The following is a 15,410-nucleotide window of genomic DNA, read 5'->3' as shown; positions in this document are numbered from 1 at the left end:
ATTAGCAGCCTTTTTAAAAGAGGATATGAAACCCACCACATCCACCCGACCACACACCATCTGGTGAAACTAGAGCAGGTCTAGAGCTCTTACGATTAATTGACTTCTTCCTCTGTGACAGTAAACTGAATATCTTTGTGTTGTGGGCAGAACGAGACATTTAAGGAAGTCATCTTGGACTTTGAATAACAATGATGGATATTTAGTTTAGCTTTTAATAATATATAACTGTAGAATTCTAAAATGTTGTTAACTAGCATCAACCTCCAGGAAGAAGACAGAAAGACAGACGGAGTGAAAGAAAATGAGGATGATGTGAAAATCCTGTCAGTTCATATTCATACAGCTCAGAGCAGATGATGATGTGCCTGTTTCATTTATTACTGCGTTAGTTTATTCAGAGAGTCCAGAGTCCAACACTCAACATCCAGAAGGTTCCAGGTAGTGGTGTAGTCAAGACCGCACCGACCAAGACCAAGACAAGGCCAAGACCTTATATATCAAAGGAAAATCATAACAAAACATCAAAATGTCCTGTCGTCTCCATACTCTGTGTGCAGGGGGGCTATCAGTCACTCTCACACTGACACTGGGCAGGTAGCAGCTGCAGCTGGGAGGAATCTTTACACTACCAGTGATTTGAAGTTATTAGCTGTTTTTGAGAGGGTCTTTCCACTCTTATCAGTAAGGTGGTAAGCAGTGGTCGTTCAAAAAAGAGACAAGAGAGACCGAGACAAGACTGAGTAAAAATGCCCTCGATTCCAAGACAAGACCAAGAACCTCAAAAATGGTCTTGAGACCGATCTTGAGTACTACAACACTAGTTCCAGGTCAGAACAAGAGTTTATCAGAAACAAATGAGGATGATGTGAAAATCCATGTGCGGATCTGAGCGGCTGAGTGAACCCAGAGCAAATGAAACTTATTCTATACAATAAGAACAAAGAACAATGAATGGCAGGTTCAAACAATAGGTAAACAAAAGACATCGAGAGAGAGGAATCTGCTCTTTGGAGAATGTGAACAGGGTCAGGGAGGGATATCATACATTTAACACAGTAATCAAACCGAGTTGAGACGGCCTTTGATTAACTAGTTGGTGTTACGCAAATGTGTATCTGCAGGTTGTAGGAGACAGGAATCACCATTTAGGTCCGGAGGTCAAAGGGCTCTACACTGATGTCACTCCAAATGTGTATTTTCTTCTTCAACACACACACACACACACACACACAAAACCCACATTCGCAAAACACACACACACACACACACACACACACACATCAATATCATCAGAAACCTGCGAGTGTCTGCAGCAAGGAAGGAAGACGACGCCCACAGCATCAATCACTCGAGCAAACAGAACGAAGCAGAATGACAGGAAGCTTGAAAGACACTTCTCTCATGACAAACAGAATCATAAAGATTCTAACTCTGAGTCGTCACGCTGTGTAAAAACCTGAATAAAACCAGAGTGCAGTCATTTACAATCAACATGGAACTCTTTTATTTTTACATACAAACATATTTCTAACAATTTGTGTCTCAAATGTGAAGAAAATGAGCAAAATCTTGAAAATATATCAGTGGAAACTGCAATCAGTTTATTTACATTCATGTCCCAGACGACCTCTGTTTAATGTTCACGTCTTTTTAATTGTAGGCTGTCGAACAAAACATAAAAGTTTCTTAAGCTCATTAACCACAGATGCTGTTTGACCAGAAATGGAAACAGCAGCCTTCTCAAAAGAGGAAATGATTTGTATCACACCTATCGCACACATTTGAATGACAAGAAGCTTGAAATCCATATTCTCAGTAACAATATAATCATAAAGATTTTAACTCTGAGTCGTCACACTGTGTAAAAACCTGAATAAACCCAGAGTGCAGTCATTTACAATCAACCTGTTCACTAACAACAGTTTATGAAGTGTTCCTGAGAACATGTTCAACATAGTTTATTAGTTTGAACCTGAAATATCTCATCTTTGTACAGTATTTAATTAAATATAGGACAAAAGAAATGCAAATGATTGCACTGTGTTTTATTGGTGTTTTAACTGTATGTTGACAGAAGTGCACACAGCTGACAGAGAGCAATACATGTTTATATGTAAACAAAAAAGTGAAGTGTTAACTCTAAATATGAAAGGGGACCCATTCAGATTTAACATGGAACTTTATTTTTACATACAAACCTATTTCTAACAATTTGTGTGTCAAATGTGAAGAAAACGAGCAAAATATTGAAAATATATCAGTGAAAAAACAGCAATCAATTTATTTACATTTGGTTTTATGTCCCAGACAGCCTCTGTTTAATGTTCGCGTCTTTTCAATTTTATGTCTGGGAACAAAACAGAAATGTTTCTTGAGCTCATGTGTTAACCACAGATGCTGTTTGACCAGTAACAGAAAACAGCAGCCTTCTCAAAAGAGGATATGTTGCAAAAAATATAAATTGCAAAAATGTCCTGAGTGCATCTGGACAGTTCCAGAGCAGAATAGTCTGATTATTACTGTGCAAGTGAAGAAATGTAGCTGTAGCAGACAGAGAAGGAGAAGAAGCCTGCACACTACTACCAGCACCAGAGGTTCAACATGACAAATTATTACATACTTGTGATCGTGCTTCAGTAAAATAAAAGGTTGCACTACAATTAAATACACATGCCCAACAATGTGTGTGATTATTTGTCCATATTGATCAGAGAATATAAACACAATGTGAAACACTGGAGGGAGCAGCAGCAGGTAACCAGAGACGTTAACAGGTTCAACATTCAGATGATTCAGAAACATCCTCAGCAGCTGACTTAGCTTCATTATCCAGCATTAATAGCTAGTTTTGCTTCATTTTAATCTAAGCTTGCTAGTACAAACGTCTTTATTGAACCTTAAAGTGTAGAAATAAAAAAAACATGCTTCTGATGGTTAAATAAATGAGATAACTGTTTCAGCACAGATCAGTTGAGACCTGCAACTCAGATCTGAGCCAAACTGGAATTATCAGGAAGACTATGTTCAATTTAATAGAGTGCAGCGCGCACACACGCCCGGCTGATAATCGGTCGACCCGACAGTAAAGTTTATACTTAATACTAATGTGAAAATATGCATGATTTAATTTTACTTGCACTTTTGATATTTGAGTACATATATTGCTAAATATTACCATCTAACCTTTAGATTTAGATGCACATTGATGCAAAAAGAAAATAGTTCCCTGTTCACAACGACCTCTGTGGATCGTCTTCAGGAACCGAGTCGTGTTTCCTGTAAAGAGATTTCACTGTCACGTTTTTCTAATGTGTTGTGTCATCTGGTTTCATAATGTTAGAGAGAAGGCCGACTTCTCTACGGCTGATATCTGCAAAACCAAAACAATCACGATGGATAAATATCATAGTAAGGCAAAAAATATATACTTAAAATTTGGGGTGGACTGTCCCTTTAAGTGTGTAACAGGTGTGATGTGTAATAATCAGACACCTGTGAAATTTATACCCCAAACAAATATGGTGCAGCAATATCACCAGAGTAACTGCTAACTGATGCTAACTGATGCTAACTGATGCTGCTGTTCAAAAAAATCAAAAATAAATTTTTAATGCCATGATTTGTTCCTTAAATTCTCAAACTTTAAAGCATTTTATTTACATTTTAGGACATTTATCAGCCATCATACATACATTCATGCACTGATGGTGGTGACTGCTATGCTGACCAGCACATCAGAACAGTTTGGGGTTCAGTATCTTGCCCAAGGACACTTCAACACAAAGACCAGGGGAATCAAACCAACAAGCTCGTCTTAGAAACTTACCAACAAGCTCAAATCACTTTTATTCACTTAATGCAAACTGAACACACAGAACACAGAACAGTAAAAGCAGTTTGAATGTTTTGTAACACGTGTGTAATCATTTCACAACACTCTGCAGACTTTATCTCGTCATCACGAAAGAAATTATTGACATTTTATAAAATCCTCTTGTTGCGAGTTACATGAGCAGATTGATCCCACTCTCACATCTAGCTCTTAAAGATGAGTGTGAGGAGAAAGAAAAGAGTGACTTCAGGTGAGAGTTGGAGCGTCTCATCATCACAACCCTCCTCTGTTGTCTTAATGCAGCCAAATGTGATCACAGAGGTTTGACTTCATGAAGACAGAGGCTGGTTTTAGGACAGTAGAGGGCGTCACAGTCATCAACATGGGAGCTGAAACAAACACATGACTTCTGGAGAAGATATCAGAGTTCAGGTAAAGAGGGATCAGTATCTGTTTCTAACTTGTGGTTTGAAAACTTAAATTCCAACGAACAAAGACGGACAAGATTCAACATTAACAGCAGCTTAATGTTTCAGCAGGTTTGAACAATCTGGATCTGAATACAGTCCAGTTAATGATGTTCTGTGGGTGAAGTGGAGGACGCCAAAAGACTGGAGAGAAAGTCAGAGGAGCACCTCGTACGTCCTTGTATGTGAGAATGTCCTTGACATTAAATCTGATTCTGAAACAGGTGAAAAGTAGTTTGTATATTAGAGACGTTAACTTTGTGGCACGTGTTGTATATTTCTCTACTTATCACCTTTCCATTATTTTATTCTTTAACCTTTAATCAAACAGGATCTTTGGGTGAAACATCATAACAAAGGTAACAGAACTGTCACAGTATCTCTGCAGCGATGCTCAGGATTAACTTTCTCATCTTGTAAGTCAACAGCTCTGCTATCAGCTTCATCTCAGTTTTGTTGGAGACTCCGTCAGAGTGACGTTGAAGAGTTGGAGTTGTTTCGTTGAGGGCTGTTGTTCAAACACAGACGTTTCCTTGTTATCACAGAGCCACTGTTGACACTGGAGTTGAACCTGCAGGAAATAACACAAAATAATAATATTAAAGAAAACAAAACTTTCTTGATCATATTCAGGCAAAACAAATGATCACATTTAATTTTGCAAAGATCAATCGACCTAATTTCATCTTTCATTATGCTACATCTATACACCAAACCTACAGTAGCCTCGGCTACCTGCAGAACATTGTGTATGTTATTTCAGAGGTGGAAGAATGGCTTCTGTTGTACTATGACAGGGATGTGCTTTTCACGTAGACTCAAGGAAGAGACTTCACTAACTCGTCTGCTACTCATTCAGAATGTAGCCGGCTGTTTGCGCTATCCTGCTGCCTCTGTTGCTACCTCCCCCCCTCTCCGCCTCTAACTTTCACACAGATGGCGATGAGGAATCTCGGCGCAAGATTCCCACCGTGAAAAGCAGTGTGAATGGGACTTCTGCAAATACAAGGTCTGACGAAAACGTCTTGGTACCAAAATAAAGGTGAACACTTGTGAGATCTGTGCAGATCTCACTGGGTTGGAGAGAAATGAAGCTGAAACACAGCATAATTAAAATATATGATTTCCGCCCAACAAAATTCAGCATATTTAGAGTAAAACCCTCTTAGAAAGATGAAGTCACAGCTCAGAACTTTTAGAAAACCACAGCACAACGTCTGAACGCTCCATCTGTCAGGGCTCATGATAACAAAGTGCAGCAAAGCAAAGTTACAGAGCTCTTAGTGGAGATGTGATGAAGTGTTCGACTTTTGAATCTGTAGTCTACGCTTTTATCTGGCATCTCGTTTGTATGAGATGTTGCAATCGCTCGCGTCAGCTTTGTGGGCACGCAGCACTTCCGTTAGTCTTTGCTTTAGCTGCTTAGTGGTGGGACTGATGGGTGTAGTGTGTTCGAGCTTCTTCTAAAACCAGAGTGACAATCTTTAATCTATTATCACACAAATGAACTACAAATAAGATTTCGTGTTGAGTCATCAGTCATCATGAAATGTTTTGGTCTCTGACATCTGTGACTGTGGATCTTGTTTTTAGCGATAACAACAAACTTGTTTTAACGACAGCTGTGTGAACAGGAGGAACTGAGGCCCACAGCAGCGCTCGTTAATTACCAGCTCGTAATACATCCACATCTTTATTTACATTACATTTATTCATTATTAGACCCAGAGGCCTCTTATGTACAGCTACACACCAAAGACAAAAATGGCCATAGACTCTGTCATAGTATCTTTTATATTGATGGCTGCACATTATGGATTTATTGATTAAAAAAATATTCAAACTTACCTCCATTTCTTCTTTTGATGTATATATAGATGAGCAGTATGAGCACCACTGCAACTGGAAAAGTCACTCCAACAACTATAAGTGCAATTTGAGAGCCTCCCAAGTAATTTCTTTTTGCAACTATATCGAAGTTACCTGCAACAAACAGCAGAACGAGCTCATGTAACTCTCACGCCGGACTGATCACAGAGTTTACATAGGGAAGAGTTAATATTAAAGCAACACACGGGAAAATCACAAAACAGAGACTCACTAAATGCAAAGATCCCAGAAACCGACATTTCACGAGTTCCTTCCAGTTTGGCAAAACAGTAACAGAAGCTGCCTCTGGTCACAGTGGTTTCCAGGATGATGGAGTAGCTGCCATCCTCCTTCGTGACCTCTGTCTTCATGGAAGGGAAGATTTCTCCTGTCAGGGTCTGCCACACTACTGTAGGTTTAGGGAAAGTACCTTGGACCTCACACTGCAGCAGCACCTTGTCGCCCTTTTCATCAAGTATTTTGACGCTTGGTTTAGAGAGTGCACCTGTGAACACATACACAACAAGAGCCTTTTTAAACGCACCACAAGTAACTTTTAACTGGTCAAGTAACTCGTCTCTGTAGTCGTAGTCCTGGTCAGCGTAAATCACCTCTGTACCGTCTCCCCTGTCTTCAAATGTGCCTTATATTCATGAGAACAGCTTGTTTATTCACTTCTGGAAAACAAATGTGTGATTACTTCAATAATATTGTAAATATTGGAGTTTGAAAGGACACAGTGACCCTTTAAAAGCTGCTACTCAGGATGGGTGCCGACCGTCCTACATCTCAAAATTTCATTATCTGAGGAATGAGACTCCAAAACAGCAACTTTAAATAAAACCTTTAGTTCCCAGCAGGTGTGACTACAGTTGCTGGAAGGTTAAAGTTGTATCACCTTTAAAGGGTCGCTGTGTGGTTTGGGAGTTATAATAATTAGGGCCGGGACTTTAACGCGTTAATTACGATTAATTAATTACACAAAAATTAACGCGTTAAAAAATTAACGCATTTTAATCGCACTTATTTTTGCACCGCGGAACGTTTCTCACTGGAAGAGTTTCAGGGGTGCTGATTATACTGGAGCACCAACTAACGTTCATGACTTCAGACAACAACAATGAACGAAGAAGCAGATGAGACTGCTTTGGTTGGCCCCGTGGATGGGAAATTTTGTTTTCAAAAGCAGACGGATGGCAGCGTAGATAAGAGCATTCTATTGCTGCACTTTATGGCAAAAATTGCACTGGTCGAGGCAGCGTTTAGCTCAGAGGGTAGAGCGCGCGTCCCATGTACCGAGGCTCTGCAGCGGACCCAGGTTCGACTCCCAGCCTGGGTCCGTTTGCTGCGTGTTGCTCCCCCTCTCTCTTTCTCCCTGTTTCCTGTCATATCTTCAGCTGTACTGTCAATAAAGCCATAAAAGGCCAAAAAAATGTTTAAAAAATTGCACTGGTCTGTTGGTCTTGAAAAAACAAAGTTTTGTTGCTTAAGCTTCTGTATTCAGTCATTATTCAATGGTATACTAAAATCCATGTGAAAAAAATTGCTTCTCCCTGTTCTGAGGTCAAATATTTATATGCGATTAAAATGTGATTAATTAATTACAAAGCCTCTGATTAATTCGATAAATTTTTTTAATCGAGTCCCAGCCCTAATAATAATACAAAAGGTGTGTTTTTTTTCCAGAAATGAATAAACAAGCTGTTCTCACAGGAAGATGGTTGTGTTGGGTTCTTTTTAAGGGAGTAAATAAAGACGTGATGGCAAAGAGCTGAAATAAAAACATGCTACAACTCCCAGCATGCATTGTGGCCCAGGTAATCCTTAAAGCCCCCTCTAGTGTCTAAGATACAAAACTGTATATCCAGATCACAATACAAAAAGAAGGTCCCACAACAGAACTGTCTGAGGCTAGAGAGGTGGCAGGGTCCGCCACATATAAACACAGTAAAACAGTATAAACTGTGCCGTCCTTTAAGGTCAGTTTGTTTATTCAGTTTATTCAGTCATGGAAACAAAGAGACTGTGTTTATTTCATTTGTTTAGCCAGAAACAAATCTTTTGTAACATTTTTTAAAAACAATATATTTATTGTTTTGCACATAGAAAATATACAGTCACAGGAGCAGTAACATTATGGACACCCCTCCCCTCCACAACTTTGGAGAGTTGAGTTTTGTTTATCTTTTCCGACAAATACAGCAATGATATCGAATGTTTGATGCCTCGAAATATGTGCTGGGACCCTGTTCCTAATGTTGCTGAAGTTTGGTGCTGTTCTGAGCATTATTTGTGGCTTTCTGGTGGCGGTTTATATTTGGATCCATTTACTGCAGTGTATTGTTGTCGTGCGGTCGTTTCTGAGGATGCTAAAACTACGTTAGCTAGCGGTCTGCAAACTTGATCTCTCGAGAGGGAGTCTAACACAGTTTTGGTTAGTTATGGATATTTTTAATGTAATAACTGGTGAGCCTGTTGGTCAAATTGTCTTTGACGCACGTTACAATATACTGGACATTGTTGCGAAATGGCCCGGATCAACACACGATTCCCGAATTTTAATAGAGAGTTGTTTGACGCAGCTTTTCGAGCAATTCACGTTTTTCCTTGCAATCTTCTAATTTGTATTTTATTGTGTACGGCAATGATATAAATTGTTTGATGCCTCAAAATATGTGCTGGGACCCTGTTTCTAATGTTGCTGAAGTTTGGTGCTGTTCTGAGCATTATTTGTGGCTTTTTGGTGGCGGTTTATATTTGGATCCATTTACTGCAGTGTATTGTTGTCGTGCGGTCGTTTCTGAGGTTGATAAAACTCTGTAAATTAGCGGTCTGCTAACTTGATCTCTTAAGAGGGAGTCTAACACAGTTTCACGGTGTGTTAGACCATGGATTAAACTTACACCAGAATATCCCTTTAAGTAACTAACAATGAGTGATAAACAGGTTATTCAACGGCTGAAATCTGTTTTTTGGTTTGGATGACAGCCAGAACTGGCTTTGCATTCGTCTACTGAGCTGTGTTGCAGAACTCCTGCACGGGTTCGGGTGCCCGTGGGTGACCCGCACAATTTGGATGAAACGGGTGAAAAATAATGTACTGTGTTGGACACAGGTGCAAAAACACCTGGAGAGCGCGGGTCAGTTTTTGTGATTGCCATTTTCAAGGCGTCACGTGCAAAAAGAGGAGAGGAGAGGCTGCTGAGTTAGGTTTCATTTCACAGGAAACACACACACACACACACACACACACACACACAATGAAATAAAGTGAGATGACAAAGTGTCAGTGATGATGATCAGTTTTCTTACCGGCTCCAGAGCAGCTCAGCAGACAGAGACACACGAGAGGAAGAAGCTCCATAGTTGTTGATGTGTCGGCTCGTGTTCACGCTGCACTTGATTGTTCCACTACAGACTACCTGATGTGAGGTGTGTGTGTCTGTGTGCCCGCGCTGAGCAGGAGGGGCGGGGCTTACAGACAGGAACATTGAGTGTAGACAGTCCTTCCAAAAAAATGCAGACTTTTTTTGTGATTCTTGCGGACAAAAATCCTTGATTATGCGGCATGTTTGGTTAAAATTGCGATGAATATGCGGGATATGTATGCAGTTTTATGCAATGAAACTGCGGGAACTTCCAAAAACTGCGGTTTGATGAAAAAGAGAAAAAAAAAGTGATTCCCCAAACACCCTGTTCTCACTAGGCAACTACCTTAATGTAGAGAGACATTTCTTATTACTTCCTATAAGCAGCACACTACATCACAGAAAGGAATATTTAAATTCTCATCTTGTTTTATTTCAGACTTTAATAAACACATGGCTCAAACTCACAAAACATTGATGAGTCAAACAAGTTCTGTAGCTTTACAAAAGGAATATGCTACAACTTCTGTAAAAATGAATAAATAAAATATAAAAAAAAATAAAATGTGCTTCCTGTTTTACAGAGGCAGCTGTACAAAACAGACATCTTCTGTTATAATAAGAGCTTCCAATGCACAACGTGCAATCTCTTACTGTACCGTACATTTACATACTACTAATATACTTACAACTGGAAGGTTTTTGAAACTAGTATGATTTTTTGTTGGCAAATGAGACTGATTTGCGGGCTTCATCGCGGGGTTTGCAGCTTTTGATGACGTTCACGTCGCGTAATTACGTCGCTTCATAACGTTCCCATGGCAACAGGGGAAAATGGCTGCTCTTGTGTGAAGTAAACGCAACATTTTTCAACTTTCTGCTGAGATATATGTGACGATTTTGCAACAAAAAATGCAGGGATTATGAAATCATGCAAGCCCTGCATATTTTTTGCGCGGAAATCTGCAATTTATGTGGCGAAAGTGCGGCGTATGTGAAAAAATGCAGCCCCCGCATAAATATGCGGACTTTGGCTGATTATGCATTAAATTATGAGATCGCATAATCGCGTTTCTCTGGAGGGAATGTCTATGACACAGTTTATGCAAAAGGCTCTGTACTTTAAAATGTATTTTTTGTAGCACTCTGTTCCATGTGGAGTATAATAAGCCATATAAATAATACACATTTGATATAATGTATTAGTAATTATGTAACCGAAGCAACAAATAAATCCGAGGAGCCACTTGTGAGCCCAGAGAGTCGACTCTGTTGCGTGAGCCGGACTCCCATGACTACTCTGGGGACTTCCCCTCACTGATGGAGGCTCCATGTGACGGAGCTTCACATCCTGATTGGTTCATCACAAACTGTCTGATTCACTTTTCAGCAGAAACGAAACTTCTGATCCTTTGAGAAGCTGCTCGTCTTTGTCAAGTCTTCTGAAAACGGGTCCTGACATGTCACAGCTTCATCAGGAACATCAGCAGATAATGTTGTTTCCACTTCAGTCACTTGATATTTAATCAAGTGATAAGTCCCTAATAAGACAGTGGTTGAGATCTAATTCAGGGTCAGAACACAAACATTTGGATTATTAGATGTTAAAACTTTGTCCACAGGATGACTGAAAATACATTAATGTTAGAAATTATGAACAAGAAGTTTGTCGAGCTCACTGAAGCTGTCAGAAATATTCCAACACGGATGTTAAAGGTCGTATTTGTAAGAAAAGTTGATTTTTGAGTCTCGTCTGTTTGTTTGTTTGTTTATTGGACAGACACAATATACAGATTGGATAACTTACAAATAAACAGGAGAGAAAAGACAAACATGATGATGGTTCATATATATTAATCTGGTCAGTTACAATAATGAGAATAAAATGTCAACATTCTCAGATAAATTAACTTTTTTTTTGACTTTCAAGGAGAATATTTTCTTCATCAAGCTAAATTTTTTAAATCTTCTTTTATCTCTTGCTGACAGACGTGAACTTTTGGAGGAGAGCCAGAGAACTGAAGAAATGAAACTGAACTTCCTCTGCTTTTCATTTACATGTGGTCACTTAAGTTAAAGCATGATGAACTTATTTCCACTCATGAAGTTTACAACATTCAGTTTTTGTTGACAGAAATGTGGAAATTCAGTCGTGTGTTTTTACGACTGAGGTCGCAGTCACAGATGTGTTTTACTGGACAGAATATTAAAATCACCTCTGAATGTGATGCAGGTGATGAAATAAAAGAAAAACCTCTCACACCAACATGAGAGCAAGACATGAAACATTAAACTGTGATCCATAAAAACAGTATTTCAGCTGCAGACCTCAGACAGTGAGGAGCAGGTTCAGTCTGAGGCCAGCAGGTGGCGCCACCTCATCAAACACAGAGCCTCAAACAAACCTCACGTCTAGAAGTGACTCTGATCAGAAGAGGAAACATTCACACGTGACTGAGTTTGATTTTTACATTTTCTAACATATCTTAATCAACGCTGACAGATAAAAACAATCCGTCTGCGTCTCAGTGAGGCAGGAAGTTACGTTTCCAAACTGAGGTCCAGGGACACCCGAGGGTCCCTGCAGGGCGTCCAGGAGGTTCCTCTGCTACATGTTGAATTATCTCAGCAATAATTCTCAACTTTCTTTAGTTTATGAGTCCTTGGAACATGAAGTCAAGACTCCTAAAACGAGCTGCTTCTTCAGTGTGAACAAAATCATGATTGTTTCTTTTCATTTTGTCTCAGTCGACTGAAGGACGTCAAGAGACCGACTGTCTGTCTGTGATTCTCTGGCAGCTCGTGACCTGCAGACTGATAACTGGTCAGCATGTACACAGCTGTTTGTTAAAAATGAAGCTTCTTCTCTTCTGTACACGTGTAAACGACAGTTCAGGTCACTGAAAACTGAGCTTTTGGAAAACTCCTGCCGGGGTGAAGATATTCAGAAACGCTGCTTTCAGTGTCTCCTCTGTTTGACGTCAGAGTGTTTGTTAGTGGTGACGATGGTCCTCGTTAAATCCTCCGTGTGATGAGGAAACTCCGGAGACGTCTCAGAGCGGCACTGCTGGAGGAAAGGAGCGAGGAGAGCATCGTACTTTGATTAGCAAAGACTCGCAGTCGACATTTTCTTGGAATTTCTTGACTTTATATTCAAGCGTGACACTGAGGAGAAACTCCGCTGTCAGTCCACACAGATGATTCTCTGCGGTAAGGAGCCGTTGTTGTTGTTGTTGTTGTGATGTCTTTCCTGGTTTTGACTTCAGGACAGTAGAGGATATAAATAACCACCTGTTGCTCCGGTGTGCACTTGACAGCCTGCATTTGAGAAACAGGAGGAGGAAAAAAATACATTTTTAAAAATCCCCGTGTTCATGTGGACCAGGCCTTCAACTGGCGTCTCGGCTGTACGACTGCAGAGCCAGTGACGCTGTAAGAGGCCGTGTTCCAATATTTGTAAGTGTGACACCAGCGGACATTTTTAATGAGGCGTCAGGACATTTTCCAGCCGTGTTCGTAGCGACAGAACCAAGTATTTAAAGGCCAAACTTTTTTATTTTCCTGAGTCTGACCATGTCGTTTTGAGCCTAAACCTAAACAGACCAGAAACACAGACAGGATGTGACAACCAGGGGCGGTTCTAGGGTGCCCCCGTAACTCCGAGTCTGGACCCCCCTGTGGCCCCCCTGACAGGGAGTCTGCATTAATAACACAATGACAGATTTCTTGCAATGATTTTGTTCTGAAGGGAAAGGCAGAAATAAAGTGTCTCAGCAGTTTACTACCCAATCAAAATTGCTGAAATTGTAAACACTGCTTTGTCTGAATGAGGGATTTGTCCTTTTTTCCGGGTTGTATGTGCCCCCTATCAAAAAAGCCGGCCCCAAACTGGCCCCCCTATTAAAACTGGTCTAGAACCACCACTGGTGACAAGATTTAACATAAAGAAATATAAAGTTGCTGTTATTGTGTGTTGAAGTCGTTTCAGACGTTCAGAATCTGTATCAATATATTTTTCTGCTCTAAAATAACCAGAATTTTCGTTTATATTCATTTCTGACATAAATGAAATGTTTGTTCATTTGACTTCAGTTTTATTTCTCAATCTGATTTTAGAGTAAATAAAATAAATGACTGGCTGAACGTTGAATATGTGCTGTTGGTTTTGGCCGTTTGAGACGAGCTCAGCAGCAGATTGAATTAAAGGCCAGCGCGCTCGCTCAGTATATGTCGTGCTTTGTGTGCGATTGTGTTGGTATGCAGCTCTCGGGTGCGTTACATAACCTCCTCCGGTCCCTGTTGGTCGGCCGGGGACACTCGCAGCATTGTCAGCAGCTCGCTCTCCCAAAGCTTCTGCTCATATCTGCAGGGAGCGTCGCTGCAGAGCCAAACACAACAAACCGGAGCTGCACAGACGTTTACCTGACTGCAGCCGCTCAGACAGCAGACCTGCTCACCCTCCGGCTCTATAAGCTGCACTCTTCCTGCTGCGCACTTAAAGGAATTCACTAAATCTTGATGTGTTGGTCGACTTCACTCTTTAAATACTGAGAGAAAAGACTCCAAAATCCTCAGAGAGTGAGCTGTGATTCATGCTCGCTGCTGGTGTTCTTGAACGGTTTATAGCAGCTCCACAGCTAATAACTAACACTGATACGTTGACCTGACGTCTTTATGTTGGAGATTTACAAGATTCAGGCTATAATAAACCTGTTTTCTTACTACCAGGGATCTACAGGATTTGTTTCTATAGAAAAGGAACAGAGGGCTACAAATCAGCAGCAGTTGTTCGCTGACATTTACAAATAAAACTCAAATATCAGCCGATTCTTGGAACTTTTAGTCAAATTCCTTATAACTGCAAATATAACCGGCCAATAAAGATGATTCTGATATTTATTTTCAAGGCTTTGAATCTACAAGCCGACACAATGAGATCCTTTTCCATCAGCATTTCATTTTCTACAAACCAAGTCATACACGCTCACGTTTCATATTTACGAGCTGACTTCCCTGAGGAGGATGTGACAGTGACAGAGGACGTAAGAGACCACTGTTCAGGACTGTGTTCAGTGTTTATAACTGTCAAACTGCTGGATGTTTTTGACTGGACGTCAGGACATTTTCATCTGCGTTTGTGGAGACAGAGCTGCATAATTTAAGCCAAAAGTGATTTTTTTTCTGATGTTTTCTGTGCCTAAATCTCCCCAGAGTGAAACTACAGCGCCGAGACAGAAACCAGGAAACTGAAACAACAGAAAAGGTGAATTTTCACACATCTGTGGTTTGTGGTTTAATATTGGTTCATATACTAAAATCATCTGATATTGCAGTGGCAGTTTTAAAATGAAACAATTCCATTTTCTACAAAAAATTAAAGGAGAATTTTAAAATGTCGAAACTTTGTGCCACCTGGTGGTGAAGTCTGAAAATTTAGTTAATGCACCTCATCGCTGCAGATCCAACACGAGAGTTGAAAACTTAATTCATCACAATAAGATGAGAGAAATGATAATCGACTAAGTTCAACAGCTGGCTGCTTATTCTGCAGGTCGTGTTCGCTGGATTCATCTCAGAGTTTTCTGTCTGCTGCTGCTGGAAACGTCACTGACGAGAGAGAAACTGTAACTTTGTGGATGGTGAAGATAAAACAAAGAGGTTGACGATGTTAAAGAGCCCCTCAGTGCTGAAGAGAAGCTCAACATCAGGTGATAAATCTCTGAGGGTTTGAGGAAAGAGTTCATTTGATCCGTTGTTATTAAAAATATCTATCTGTGCAGCTTTAAAGGACACCAGCCTGAAATAAGGAGATCCATAGTGACCCATTACTTCCACACTCACCTCAACATCTTCTCCTGCAGCTCTCTGATC

At 40.3% G+C, this 15,410-nt stretch overlaps 1 protein-coding gene across 2 annotated transcripts; it reads right to left on the bottom strand.

Moving 5' to 3' along the window:
- Positions 1-3,630: 3,630 nt before the first annotated feature.
- Positions 3,631-9,639, bottom strand: LOC115583289 (butyrophilin subfamily 2 member A2-like). 2 transcript variants are annotated; one of them, XR_003984325.1, is made up of 4 exons: positions 9,484-9,639; positions 6,400-6,676; positions 6,151-6,285; positions 3,631-4,873 (listed from the first exon to the last, which is right to left on the bottom strand). XR_003984325.1 is itself a non-coding variant. In XM_030419968.1 (4 exons), exons 1-4 carry the CDS (start codon positions 9,533-9,535, stop codon positions 4,842-4,844), a joined length of 492 nt encoding a protein of 163 aa, XP_030275828.1. In that variant the 5' UTR covers positions 9,536-9,639; the 3' UTR covers positions 3,818-4,841. The 2 variants fall into 2 exon arrangements, 1 of the variants encoding a protein (XP_030275828.1); XM_030419968.1 differs by having other exon boundaries at positions 3,818-4,873; positions 6,404-6,676.
- Between the last annotated feature and the right edge of the window lie 5,771 nt (positions 9,640-15,410).

Source organism: Sparus aurata, chromosome 6, assembly GCF_900880675.1.
Source record: "Sparus aurata chromosome 6, fSpaAur1.1, whole genome shotgun sequence".
Taxonomy (NCBI): Eukaryota; Metazoa; Chordata; class Actinopteri; order Spariformes; family Sparidae; genus Sparus; species Sparus aurata.
The sequence above is the reverse complement of the archived record's forward strand: the minus strand, read 5'-3'. Positions and strand labels throughout refer to the sequence as shown.